The sequence below is a fragment of the Schistocerca nitens genome, chromosome 12, assembly GCF_023898315.1.
Source record: "Schistocerca nitens isolate TAMUIC-IGC-003100 chromosome 12, iqSchNite1.1, whole genome shotgun sequence".
Taxonomy (NCBI): Eukaryota; Metazoa; Arthropoda; class Insecta; order Orthoptera; family Acrididae; genus Schistocerca; species Schistocerca nitens.
In genome coordinates, this window is record NC_064625.1 from 152,758,183 (window position 1) to 152,773,199 (window position 15,017).

General features: G+C 48.2%; 1 protein-coding gene across 1 annotated transcript in view; it reads left to right on the top strand.

Annotated features, from left to right (window-relative positions):
* Positions 1 to 15,017, top strand: part of LOC126215115 (angiotensin-converting enzyme-like) — a 398,784-nt gene that overhangs the window by 92,064 nt on the left and 291,703 nt on the right. Inside the window, exon 2 of the mRNA XM_049941769.1 lies at positions 4,503 to 5,459. Coding sequence (XP_049797726.1) covers positions 5,265 to 5,459 — 195 coding nt within the window. The 5' untranslated portion in view covers positions 4,503 to 5,264. The remainder of the gene's footprint in view (positions 1 to 4,502; positions 5,460 to 15,017) is intronic.

Below are 15,017 nucleotides of genomic sequence, written 5' to 3' on the forward strand. Positions count from 1 at the left end.
TGCTCAATAATGTTCATGTCTGGGGAGCTTCGTGGTCAGCGGATGTCTTAAAACACAGAAGAATGTTCTTGGAGCCACTCTGTAGCAATCGTGGGCGTGTGGGGTGTCGCATTGTCCTGTTGGAATTGTGCATTGGATTGCACAATGGACATGAATGAAAGAAGGTGATCAGACAGGATGCTTAGGCACGTATCACCTGTCAGAGTAGTATCTAGACGTATCAGGGGTCCCATATCACTCCACCCGCCCCACACCAATACAGAGCCTCCACCAGCTTGAACAGTCCCCTGCTGACATGCGGGTTCCATGGATTCAGGAGGTTGTCTCCATAGCCGTACACGTCGATCCGCTCGATACAATGTCTCATCCGACCAGGCAACGTGTTTCCAGTCATCAACAGTCCAACGTCGCTGTTGACGGCCCAGGCGAGGCGTAAAGTTCCGAAAGCCCATATCGATGATGTTTCCTTCAATGGTTCGCTGGCTAGCACTTGTTGATGACCCAGCATTGAAATCTGTAGCAATTTGGGTCACGTTGAACGACACTCTTCAGCTGCCGTTGGTCTCGTTCTTGCAGGATTTGATGTTTTATCGGATTCCTGATATTCACGGTACACTCGTGAAATGGTCGCACGGGAGAATTCCCACTTTGTCGCTACATCGGAGATGCTGTGTCCCATCGCTCGTGCCCTGGCTATAACACCACGTTCAAACTGACTTAAATATTGCTAACCAACCGTTGTAGCAGCAGTGACCGATCTAACAACTGCGCCAGACACTTGTCTCGTATCTGCAGCGCCGTGTTCTGCCTATTTACATATATGTATTTGAATATTCTTGTGAGTTTGACTTCCGCTGGCCACAGAATTCCCCAGACATGAACATTAGTAAGCATATCTGGGATGCCTTGCAACATGTCTTACAGAAGAGATATCCACCTCCTCGTGCTCTAAGGGATTTATGGACAGTCCTGCAGGATTCATGGTGTCAGTTCCCTCCAGCACTACTTCACACACGTGTCTAGTCCATGCCACGTCGTGTTGCGGCACTTCTGCTTGGTCGGGGGGGGGGGGGGGGGGGGGGGGTACCAGTTTCATTGGCTCTTCAGTGTATTTGCACAATGCTCTGATATGTACACCTTGTGTGTCGCATTCGCAGCAACTGTTGAATTTAGGAAGTCGAAGCGAGGCTTAATTCTTCCATTTCTAAATTTCGTAGAGGTTCTAATTTCTATTCTTTCTTCACTTTTTAAGGTGTTGTTCAGGTACCAAGTGTTGTTCTTGGCGCCTTAATTTTAACATTGTAAGACAGAAGATATGTTGGATATAATATAAGTGTAAAAAAACGCTTCAGAATGAGTAACCATTGGAATTGTAGAATACGCAATTGGTTTTATGGGCAGTGTATGGTCTGAAACTGACAGAAATCGATCGTAAAAAATAAAAGTATTGCAAATGTGCACTGTATAAGGCAGTTCGTAACGTTCCTAAAAGCTGTCCAACATCACGCATATTTTACACTTAGTTCCATCTGTGTAGGATGGCTATTTTTTTTAATGTGTTATTGGCTTTGTAAAGGGAAATGATACGAGGGCAGTTCAATAAGTAATGCAACACATTTTTTTTCTCGGCCAATTTTGGTTGAAAAAACCGGAAATTCCTTGTGGAATATTTCCAAACATTCCCGCTTCGTCTCGTATAGTTTCATTGATTTCCGACAGGTGGCAGCGCTGTACGGAGCTGTTAAAATGGCGTCTGTAACGGATGTGCGTTACAAACAACGGGCAGTGATCGAGTTTCTTTTGGCGGAAAACCAGGGCATCTCAGATATTCATAGGCGCTTGCAGAATGTCTACGGTGATCTTGCAGCGGACAAAAGCACGGTGAGTCGTTGGGCAAAGCGTGTGTCATCATCGCCGCAAGGTCAAGCGAGACTGTCTGATCTCCCGCGTGCGGGCCGGCCGTGCACAGCTGTGACTCCTGCAAAGGCGGAGCGTGCGAACACACTCGTTCGAGATGATCGACGGATCACCATCAAACAACTCAGTGCTCAACTTGACATCTCTGTTGGTAGTGCTGTCACAATTGTTCACCAGTTGGGATATTCAAAGGTTTGTTCCCGCTGGGTCCCTCGTTGTCTAACCGAACACCATAAAGAGCAAAGGAGAACGATCTGTGCGGAATTGCTTGCTCGTCATGTGGCTGAGGGTGACAATTTCTTGTCAAAGATTGTTACAGGCGATGAAACATGGGTTCATCACTTCGAACCTGAAACAAAACGGCAATCAATGGAGTGGCGCCACACCCACTCCCCTACCAAGAAAAAGTTTAAAGCCATACCCTCAGCCGGTAAAGTCACGGTTACAGTCTTCTGGGACGCTGAAGGGGTTATCCTGTTCGATGTCCTTCCCCATGGTCAAACGATCAACTCTGAAGTGTATTGTGCTACTCTTCAGAAATTGAAGAAACGACTTCAGCGTGTTCGTAGGCACAAAAATCAGAACAAACTTCTCCTTCTTCATGACAACGCAAGACCTCACACAAGTCTTCGCACCCGAGAGGAGCTCACAAAACTTCAGTGGACTGTTCTTCCTCATGCACCCTACAGCCCCGATCTCGCACCGTCGGATTTCCATATGTTTGGCCCAATGAAGGACGCAATCCGTGGGAGGCACTACGCGGATGATGAAGAAGTTATTGATGCAGTACGACGTTGGCTCCGACATCGACCAGTGGAATGGCCGTAGCATTGAATGGAGATTACGTTGAAAAATAGTGTTGTGTAGCTAAAAGATTGGGGAATAACCTGGTGTATTTCAATGCTGAATAAAACAACCCCTGTTTCAGAAAAAAAGTGTTGCATTACTTATTGAACTGCCCTCGTATATTTGAAAAATTGTGGTCAGAGGAACAGTCGTTAGTTAACAGTATCTGTGTCTGTGATGACAGTATTGTGGAGTCGTAGAATCTTGGTCAGTCAGTAGTGAACAGCTGCGGTGTGCAGCAGGAGGGGTTTCGTTGAGGGTACAGTGCAATGCATGGATACCCTCTTGGGACTACGAGAGTTGCAGATAGATGTACTCCGGGGAGGAATGACCACTCAGAACAGTGGTTGTAAAGCATACGGACATGAAAAAGGTTCTGAAATGAACAACAAGGTGTTATTTGACGAGATAAAAAGTTCATTTTTAATTTTGTAGAAATGGTTCAAATGCCTCTAAGCACTATGGCACTTAACATCAGAGGTAATCAGTCCCTAGATTAGGACTACTTAAACCTAACTAACCTAAGGACATCACACACATCCATGCCCGAGGCAGGATTCGAACCTGCGACCGTAGCAGCAGCAGCGCGGTTCCGGGCTGAATAATTTTGTAGACTCCTATTATTGGTCCACTCCACCCTCGTCGTAGTCGAATTTTTGATAATCATTTTATTTATTGATCTTCTGAGTTAATTTACTGTACCATGGAAGTTATTGAATTAAATGGATTTTGACATTAGAGTCTATAACTGTTTTCTTTGATCAGTTTCTTCCTAACCGAAATTTCATTACTTAAAGGCTCAGTCATGTATTTCATGGGCGTTGTGTGTCAAGATTGATGAACCCAGTTCCCCTGGATCAACTGTAGTTAGCTTCTAGCAGTATCGTTTTTAGCTGCTGTGGAGTTTTGCTGTGTTGCTGTTTCTGCCAATAATTCATAATGCAGGTGAGATTCATAATACGTGATTATTTCGTTTCCTTTCCGCGGTGCAGGTTCTGCCAGTTTATTTTGCCAGGGCCATATGCCAGTGCAGAAATTTTCGTGTATTTCTCGTTACATTCTTATACAGGTCGACATTACACTTTTTTTTTATATGCGGTTACAGTTTTTCCAAATAGTTCGCACTGACCAGATTTACTGATTGTAAAATTATTGGTTTGCTTATTTCTTTGATTATCAATGAGATCGGTTTTCACACTCATAGGATTCTATTGAATTTTATGTAAGTGGTGTGGCTTTGAACTCAGTAGCACACTTGGTTCACTTGGCTCTGAGCACTATGTGACTTAACATCTGTGGTCATCAGTCCCCTAGAACTAATTAAACCTAACTAACCTAAGGGCATCACACACATCTATGCCCGAGGCAGGATTCGAACCTGCGACCGTAGCAACAGCGCAGTTGCAGACTGTAGTGCCTAGAACCGCTTGGCCATACCGGCCGGCTCAGTAGGACATTTAGGTTCTCAGTTCACATTCCCAGTTTTGTATTTACGATAACACACGCGCACGCGCACACGCACACGCAAGTAAAGGCAACTCACTTACGCCTGTCATTCTGCTTAAGTACTGTTGCCTGCAACCTATATAAATGTATGCACATGACCCGTTTTTCATCATTTCAAATGCATCGTAATTTTGGGATGGAGAGGTCCAAACCTTCAGCAACGGGATCAGGCGTGTTTGTTAGTTTTCAGGTCTTAATTCCCTCTCCTAACAGACGTGTTTTCCGTTTTTCAGGTGCCGCTTCCGACGGATGGTGACGTCACGCGCTGGGTGCTTCATACGTCACGCTAGTCGCCATTGGCGTTCGCTGGCCCGCTCGGGGTTTAGTGTGTGTTGTGATAACAAGCGTGGTTCAGTAGGCCACCTGCCAACGATCAGAGCGTCAGATTTAGTCACATAAAGCGCATTCCAGCTTTACACGCGGTGACGTCTTAGAAGAATGTGGCAGTGAGCGAGAGCCTGAGATAGCGCGTTGACTCACCAACACAGTGTCCTGACGCGAAGCAAGATCCTCCCGTTAGTGGGCCAGACCTTGGCCTATTTGTCGGCCCACTATCGGTAGAAATAATCGAGACGGCGACTGATAGAAGTTATCGGGTTGTGGAATGCAGATAATCTCTTGCACGTGGGCCAAGGGAAGGTTGAGGCGGTGACAGAGAGACACGGTCTTGCGTCGTGATAAGCCGATTAGTTGCTTGCCAGCGAACTGCGTCTGACTGGTGGTGCGGCCGTCTTCCGCAGTCTCAGAGCGAGGGTTCCCCGTCTGCCGGCAGTGCTGTCGCGCAGTCTCTCACGACGAAGTGAACAGTGCAACTGTGTTCTTTAGTGATACCCTGTGGTGTTAGTCCCATCGAGAACGCGAGGGAAGACTCGGTCAGTACGGCGTTTGGCGCTCAGGAAATGGACCGCGCTTGCGGTCAGAAGGCGCAGCAGGTGTAGGGTGGGGCAGTGAGCCGGTGCCTTCGTCGCCACTGCGAGTGCTCGCGGACCTGCGACATGGCGGCGGGCGTGCTGTGCGCCGCGGCGCTACTGCTCGTGACGTCGACGGGCGCGTTCAGCTTCCTGAACGACCAGGAGGCGCTGCTGGCGGTGGAGCTCGCGGAGAGCGACTACGTCGACATGTGCCCCGACCACGCCAACGCCACGTGGGCCTGGCTGCTAAATCCTTCCCGCCACAACCTCAAGCTCAAGGTAGGTGCCCCGTCCACTCTGGTATTGACTAAACTAGCCTTTTCCCCGCAGCTTTGCCCGCCTATGCGTTCAGCACATACATTGAACACCCCTCCGTCCCCCTCTTGTGTCCTCCCCTCCGTCCCCCTCTTGTGTCCTCCCCTCCGTCCCCCTCTTGTGTCCTCCCCTCCGTCCCCCTCTTGTGTCCTCCCCTCCGTCCCCCTCTTGTGTCCTCCCCTCCGTCCCCCTCTTGTGTCCTCCCCTCCGTCCCCCTCTTGTGTCCTCCCCTCCGTCCCCCTCTTGTGTCCTCCCCTCCGTCCCCCTCTTGTGTCCTCCCCTCCGTCCCCCTCTTGTGTCCTCCCCTCCGTCCCCCTCTTGTGTCCTCCCCTCCGTCCCCCTCTTGTGTCCTCCCCTCCGTCCCCCTCTTGTGTCCTCCCCTCCGTCCCCCTCTTGTGTCCTCCCCTCCGTCCCCCTCTTGTGTCCTCCCCTCCGTCCCCCTCTTGTGTCCTCCCCTCCGTCCCCCTCTTGTGTCCTCCCCTCCGTCCCCCTCTTGTGTCCTCCCCTCCGTCCCCCTCTTGTGTCCTCCCCTCCGTCCCCCTCTTGTGTCCTCCCCTCCGTCCCCCTCTTGTGTCCTCCCCTCCGTCCCCCTCTTGTGTCCTCCCCTCCGTCCCCCTCTTGTGTCCTCCCCTCCGTCCCCCTCTTGTGTCCTCCCCTCCGTCCCCCTCTTGTGTCCTCCCCTCCGTCCCCCTCTTGTGTCCTCCCCTCCGTCCCCCTCTTGTGTCCTCCCCTCCGTCCCCCTCTTGTGTCCTCCCCTCCGTCCCCCTCTTGTGTCCTCCCCTCCGTCCCCCTCTTGTGTCCTCCCCTCCGTCCCCCTCTTGTGTCCTCCCCTCCGTCCCCCTCTTGTGTCCTCCCCTCCGTCCCCCTCTTGTGTCCACCCCTCCGCCCCCCTCTTGTGTCCACCCCTCCGCCCCCCTCTACCCTTTTACCATACCCTCTTTCCATCTTCTAACAACCCTACCACAACAAAGGTCAAATGATTGTGGTGTTGCTCACACTGCTAAATACTGCAATTTCGGGCAACAACAAAATTACTATGTGGAAGGTGTCATTAGAGCACAGTTAATAAAGTCATTTCATGTAATAATGAATAAACTAGGCACTCATCTTTTCGTGTTTTCCACGCTGGTCTCGTTGTGAAATCATGGCTCAATCGTCGAAAATCTGAAGATTCCCAGCTCGGATGCGAAGAGGCCTTGGTTTTATTCTGCTATATTCAAAAGTTTTATAGATGTCTTTCACAAACCGTTCTTGAAGATTACACTTTTGCAGGACAATGGTGATGTAAAAAAGTAATCAGCACTCCGAATTTAAGTCACACTTCTTTTTTATTACTTTTGTGCAATATCACGTAACACACAAAACATCACTTCACAATACAAAACATACTTAAAAACATCTTCGTTACTGTTAAACTTCACATTTTATAAGCTGACTACAATATGCGTCTTTCCAACATGACGTCCAAGACTTGACTTTTTCAAGGTCAGACTCTAACTACTAACCAACTAATAATCGCTTACACGCCCAAAAGTCAATGTTACAAGTACGTCAAAGATCATGGTGACAAAAGAAAGAATACACATAAGAATGTCATTGTAACATAAACATATCGATGTATCAAAGTATCTCTACATTAATGAAATCAAATCTGAATGTTGTCTCAGAAATATGTCCACTACTTGACAGAAACACAGTAGAATATTGCTGGTATCGAGAGGTTGAGGTGAGGTGCCGTAATGGTTACGCAATTCAAGTACCATTACAATCTCCACCTCTTCCTTTTCCACCTGTCCACTTTAAACACCCTCTTGTTGCCCAAAGTTTATTTTTTTTAATGTTTGCACTAAGTTAGTTACTTGGGCAGCTGATCACCTTTCCACAGCACTATTACACTGAGATAGTGGCACACTGCAGCGGGTGACAGGGACAGTCCAATTTAAATAACCAGTTCTGTTAATAATGAAAATAGTCATCTTCTTTGTTCTTTCTTGTTCTGTATTGATGGCTCGTTGTTCAATTACTTCCTGCGGGTTATATTTGTATAATTGTCTACAGGACCATCGGGTTGATGTTTCAATAATAATGTGAAATCTGTTGGACTTTCTTCAGAGTTACACATATATTCAGTCATTCCACTTCCCAATATAAATCAATAAAAAACACACAACACGTTCTCCATCCTCGCACTTCAAACTGCTTCAACCAACTGCACTAAAGTACAAATACTTACCTCTAACAACATGTAGCAAAGAAATTATCGTATATCGATCTATTTATGCAAAACAATCTTTGGAACATGGCTTTAATAAATACGATGTAACTGTCTGTCTTTCTTGAGAAATCCATAATCATCATTATAATAAAATATTTTTATAAATGTTGACATTTAAACAGTTTAACACAGTTGTGTAGTAGCGGATTTTTTGATTTTTGCGTCTTCAGTGTGGTATCGTTCACTTCAAATGATCCAAGATCGGATAGTACATTTATCTCACTAGAATCAGTTTCATTAGGCCACTACATCTACAACTTCCACCTGCCTCATGCATGTGCCCCTCCTCACCTCTTTCTCTCTTCATTTCCTCTTCCCCTCACTCTGCCCACCCCTCGTCTATCCATCTCAACCTGTCGCCAGTCACACTCGTCGATATATGTAGCTCCTGCAACACAGTTTAGTAAAGAAGGCTGATACTTCAGCAAGCATATCACATACTTATATGTTGGGGCCCAGAAAATTTTCTTGCCCCTGACATGAAGGCTGCCCTGCAAAACAGGTTGATCTGACATCTCAGTACTGTTCCCACATAACATATGCCAACCAGGGCAGCCTACATGGCAGGACTTGAAAACGGATTTTTGCCCTTGTTTCAACTCCTCGTGCAATTAAGAGGTTATAAACCCCACAGTGCTGGCACTCAAGATTTCTGCTGTTTCTGTGCCAAATCTGCTTGAAATCGAGCCCAGGTTTTTAGAGAAGATCCCAGACATACTCTTAAACTCGGCTTTATACATGCATAACTGATATATACAGTTTAATGATTTATATTTTTTCGTTTAAGAGGGGTAGGACGTCAAACAGGCCGACTTGGAACAGGAAAGGCACCACACGACATTTTAATTTCCACTGTCTACACTTTTACAAGTAAATTCATAAAACTTTGTCAGCATGACCAGGAAGGATTCAGGATTCACACTCGTAGCAGCGGAAGTTCAAAAACATAACAATTTTTTTTTGCGTGTGAAATTTCATCATTTTTTCATTTGTTGCTGTAGGTACACTAGGTACACTTTTCTTCATAAGTAAGAGAGACTGTTCGATAAATTTTGCACAGCATACAAACCATACTTACAGGTGTCTGAACCTCTAGAATCTAATTAATTTATGAAAAAATGAATGAGTTGTTACGTTTTAAACTTTATCTTTAGAAAAAAATCAAATTTTCTAGTTAATTATCTCAATTTTTACCACAGTTTTTAATAGATTTGGAAAATTCTAGAGTTTCATACACCTGTAAGTATGGTTTGTATGCTGTGCAAAATTCATCAAAGAATTACTTGTGAAGAAAAATGTACCTATAGCAACAAATGCAGCCAACAGTAAGTGAAAAAATGATGAAATTTCATATCTAAGAAAATTTATTTTGTGATCTTTTAGCACTTCCACTGCTATGTATGTGAATCCTGAATCCTTCCTGGTCATGCTGACAAAGTTTCATGAATTTGTTTGTAAAAGTATAGACAGTAGAAAATAAAATGTCCTGTGGTGCCTCTCCTGTTCCAAGTCGGCCCGTTTTACGTCCTACCCCCGTTAACTTGGTCTTGAATTGTAAGCTACCCCAAATGCAGAAATTGATTGCAGAAGTGTGTGGAATCCCAAAAATAACAGTGCAGCGTGTTAGCAGCTTTGTAAATTTTTCAGACACTATAGGTGTGATTTGTCTTCCATTATTATGGGGAAAGTATATTTACTCCAAGGGACGATTTTAATAAAGTAGTGCTGAGCAGGACTGTGTTAGAACCCTACAGTTGCCGCTGTCCGCCTCTGGAACAAACTGCCCCTTACCTTGCGCAAAATTCAATCTCCTGCTGCTTTTAAGAAGAAGTTGAAGCATTTCCTACTATCATCCTTATAAAGTTCTCCACAAAATTAATGTACAAGGACAATCCCCTCATCTGTCAAATAGCAAAGCTAGCGTCTCCTATGTTGCTCCTGAGATGCCTTCCTCTTCATCTATCTCTATTAGCCACGCAATATTCTTTTCCGTTATATTTCCTTAATTATGTTTCATCATGTCTCTCTATTCTTCTCCTCCCTTCACCATGAGTCCCCCTCATACTCCCTGCTGCCAGCACTCCTATCTCAAATCTGTCTGTTCAATAATGTCTAATTATAACAGTACTTGTGATCTAAGAATATAAACTCTAGATGTATGTATTTTTCCAGGTGTACCTTTCAAATTGTTTATTTCACTTTTTGTACTAGATGTAGTTTAACATGCCTACTAAAACATATGAATGTAAAATAAGTAGAATGCCTGGTTAGATGTAAGAGAGGGCCTGATGGCCCTAATCTTGCCAGGTTAAATAAATCAATAAATAAATAAAAAAAATAAATAAATACAGTAGAGGACAGTACCCTGTCCTCACTAAAGCCAGTGCCGAACAACAACACAAAATTCACTTTGAAGACTCCGAAATGTCCATTTTTATCTTTCTAAAAGACATTGGTTTCAGAAAATGTGATGATGGACACAAGCTTCTTACGGAAAGAAAGGATATTGTCACTTGAAGCTATATTTTTCCTGTTTCCCTGTGACTAATATGAAGAAAAGTTTGGTTTGGCAAAACCATACGAACTAATATCTTTGTCATGACTCCAAGGAAAATGGTGGCCTACATTCAGTTTTTTGTAGCGAATATTTGTTTTCGAGGTAGTGATGGAGACTGTAACAGCTGCAAATACATGTTTCAGGAGGAATGATCAGAATTCAAGGATAGGACAAGAGCCGTCATTCGAAGTAAGGAAAAAATCCATTAAACATGGGCTTACCTCAAGAGCGAGAGCAGTTGATCATCGTCTATACTGTGAAAAAAAATTTTGTCTGCTGCAAGGTCTTTGCTTTCCCTGTTTTATGAGGTAGTATGAACAAAACCAAGAAAAAAGTCCAGTAAACATTGGGTCAAAAATGACTTTGTTAAGAACTATGAGCACTTGTTCCGTACGAATCATGTCGGCGACTTGAAAGTTCTCGTGCACAGAATCTCATAAATAAATGAGCCTTCATATGTGACACTGCACAGTAACGATTAATTTTGTAACTTTGTCAATTTTCTTACTGAAAGATTCTACGAGGCCGAACAGAACGCAAATTCGTCAGCGACGACATTTTGCTTTACACAGGCGAAACAATTTCACACTTCTTAGACCATTTTACGAGTGTTTTTTGATTTCGGAGTACTTTTATGTTTTCACGATAAAATATGTAGTACATGCGTCTATAAATTTTGAGCTTGTTGATAAAGTTTTTGTACTCCATATATATATTAGCGTTCCTGGCTATTTCCACAGTTCAAGTAAAAGATGTTTAATTTTTTGTAGCGTAAGCTTTTTTTGCAACGACTTGGAGTAATTTTGTTTCAGAAACTGCTGGATGATATTTTTAAACTAGAAACAGAGGGTATGATGATTTTTTTTTTCGGATGTAACTAACATTCGAAATTGCTACTATCTGGCAAAGTTGTTAGACGGTGGAATGACCCAGACCCGTCCATTTACGTGACGACGACGACTTCAATTACTGTGCGAAGCAGTGTGTCAGTCGGGATGTTACCAGTGCTACTGTGCGTTGCGCCCTCCCCCTTCCCCCCCCGCCCTCCCCCCTTCCCCCCCGCTCCCCCTTCCCCCCCCCGCCCTCCCCCTTCCCCCCGCCCTCCCCCTTCCCCCCGCCCTCCCCCTTCCCCCCCGCCCTCCCCCTTCCCCCCCGCCCTCCCCCTTCCCCCCCGCCCTCCCCCTTCCCCCCCGCCCCTCCCCCTTCCCCCCGCCTCCCCCCTTCCCCCCGCCTCCCCCCTTCCCCCCGCCTCCCCCCTTCCCCCCGCCTCCCCCCTTCCCCCGCCTCCCCCCTTCCCCCCGCCTCCCCCCTTCCCCCCGCCTCCCCCCTTCCCCCCGCCTCCCCCCTTCCCCCCCGCCTCCCCCCTTCCCCCCCGCCCTCCCCCTTCCCCCCGCCCTCCCCCTTCCCCCCGCCCTCCCCCTTCCCCCCGCCCTCCCCCTTCCCCCCCGCCCTCCCCCTTCCCCCCGCCCTCCCCCTTCCCCCCGCCCTCCCCCTTCCCCCCGCCCTCCCCCTTCCCCCCGCCCTCCCCCCTTCCCCCCGCCCTCCCCCTTCCCCCCGCCCTCCCCCTTCCCCCCGCCCTCCCCCCTCCCCCCCGCCCTCCCCCTCCCCCCCGCCCTCCCCCTCCCCCCCGCCCTCCCCCTCCCCCCCGCCCTCCCCCTCCCCCCCGCCCTACCCCTCCCCCCCGCACTCCCCCCTCCCCCCCGCCCTCCCCCTCCCCCACGCCCTCCCCCTCCCCCCCGCCCTCCCCCCTCCCCACCGCCCTCCCCCTCCCCACCGCCCTCCCCCTCCCCCCCGCCCTCCCCCTCCCCCCCCGCCCTCCCCCCTCCCCCCCGCCCTCCCCCTCCCCCCCGCCCTCCCCCTCCCCCCGCCCTCCCCCTCCCCCCGCCCTCCCCCTCCCCCCCGCCCTCCCCCCTCCCCTCCACCCCGCCCTCGCCCTCCCCCCCACCCTCCCCCTCCGCCCTGCCCCACCCCCCGCCCTCCCCCTCCCCCCCGCCTCCCCCTCCGCCCTGCCCCACCCCCCCGCCCTCCCCCTCCCCCCCGCCCTCCCCCTCCCCCCTCCCCCTGCCATCCCCCTCCCCCCCGCCCTCCCCACGCCCTCCCCCTCCCCCCGCCCTCCCCCTCCTCCCGCCCTCCCCCTCCTCCCGCCCTCCCCCTCCTCCCGCCCTCCCCCTCCTCCCGCCCTCCCCCTCCTCCCGCCCTCCCCCTCCTCCCGCCCAAATCCCTCCCCCCACCCTCTCCCCTCCCCCGCCCTCCCCCCTCCCCCGCCCTCTCCCCTCACCCCCCGCCCCCTCCCCTCACCCCCCGCCCCCTCCCCTCCCCCCCCGCCCTCTCACCTCACCCCACGCCCCCTCCCCTCCCCCCCTCACCCCACGCCCTCCACCCACGCCCTCTCCACTCCCCTCCCCCCGCTATCAGCGGGTGGACAATGTGCATATTTGCTTGCTAGTCATAATTTGGCTCGTGAACAACAACGATCGTTCCTATCCTGTACAGTTACTGGTGAAGAGAAATGGTGTCTTTATGCGAACGTAAGAAAAAGAAAGGAATAGCTGAGCCCAAACAAAGCAGCAACTCCCCATACACCTGCGCGCACCCAAAAAAGACAATGTTACGCATCTTATGGAATAGCGACCGTGTAGTGTACCACCAATTGCTTCTCCGAGGTATAACCATCACAGCAGTTCTAGACGCTTCATTCCGGGACCGCGGTGCTGCTATGGTCGCAGGTTCGAATCCTGCCTCTGGCATGGATGTGTGTGATGTCCTTAGGTTAGTTAGGTTTAAGTAGTTCTAAGTCTAGGGGACTGATGACCTCAGACGTTATGTCCCACTGGGCTTAAAGCCATTTGAGCCATTTGTAACCATCTCTGCTGACGTTTATTGCGAACAACTAAGACGCCTCGCAGACACAATACGAGAACGAGACTAGGAACACTGCATGAACTGGCGCTACTCCATGATAACGCCCGCCCGCGTTTTGCTAGACTGACAAAAAAAAAAATATAGGAGATGAGTAGTCGTTGCGCACCCACCTGACTCGCCTGATCTTGCGCCCCCAATTTTCACCTTTTCCGTTCTCTATTGAACAGCCTTCAAGGAACTGCGCTCGGAACATGGCTCGACGAGTTCTTCCACTCAAAACTGTCACTGCTACAGTCGCGGAGTCGAAAAGTTATACTATAGTTCAATTCTTTTATGTTGGCGGTTCGCGCGGGCCCGCCCAGACGCGGGAGATTGCTGCGTTGCCAGTTTACGCGCCAAGAAAAGCAGCGCCATAGTATAGTTCGCAAACTAGGGCGGAGCGCGCAGTTTATGAAGTAAAGCCCCCACGGCTGCATTAACCCTTTCGCTGCTACAGAGACGTGCTCCCCGCATTCCGCGATGTGCGCGATTTTGTCATCACTGCACTGCTCGCCTGTGCAGACACACGGTGTTTCGACTGCTTTGACACACTTTATCATTCGATTTCATAAAAACTATTTGGCCCAAAACTTTGATTTTTACACATCTTGACAGATACCTTCCCCCCATAAATGACTTAATTTTGTTTAGATATTCAACGCAGTTATTGCGCAGCATTAGATGTAGTAAAGCAATGCACGAAATTTTGTAGAGTTTGCAGAGGTAAAAGTCCATAGCGTATACTTTCCATATGGTAGATTTTAGTTGCCACTAGAAATTTCAAAAAATTACATTCAAACGAATAAAATTTATGAAGTAAGACACTTCGATATTGTTTTTAAATAAAGAAAATATTAAGGACCGGACAAGGTCAGAACCTTTCGCTTAGCAGCCATACACTTTAACCATTACGCTAACGCAGCTCGTCATTTAATGCATCAAACGGAGGACTTTAAAATAGCACGCAAAATACCGACAAACACCGTTGGTACGACTATGAATCACTCACGTTTCGTCGAAGTACAATAGCAAATAATAATTACCGCTGTTCTTTATTGCGAAAAAGCGGTTAGTAAGAATGATAGAAACACCTTTCCTTCCTATTGCCTGAATTAGGAAGCTTATTGCTTGTTTGGTTTAATTAATTAATAGAATATGAAGCAATTGGTGTAAAGAATGCTTTTTCCAAACTTTCTATAAAAGAAAGTCTGCTATCAAGACATTGCTTTTGTTCAATTACTTTATTTATGACTGAACGTTTCTAAAACAAGACACTCGTCCATACTCTGCACTGCAGTCGAGCTCTGGCAACGTCGTTCCCTGTTCATTGGTTGACTGTGTTTTGTGACGTCAGATGCGCAGAACGAACCTAAACTCGGCCGCCAATATAAATGACGCGCACTTTAGCGTTGGCAGACTGTTGCAGATAGTGGAGAACATGTTGTTGGTGACTAAAGTCTCTGTTGTGTTTATTAAACTGTAAGTAGACTGTTTAGGTTTTTATATTGGTAACGCCACGTAGCGCTCTGTATGAAAATCATTGACTGTGCTGTGTGCAGTCTGTGTCGCTCGTTGGACTCATTGTTGGAATATTCGCTATTGTAGTGTTGGGCAGTTGGATGTAAACAGCGCGTAGCGTTGCGCAGTTGGAGGTGAGCCGCCAGCAGTGGTGTATGTGGGGAGAGAGATGGCGGAGTTTTCAGAGCGGACGATCTGGACGTGTGTCCGTCAGAGACAGTAAATTTGTAAGACTGGATGTCATGAACTGATATATATATATATTATGACT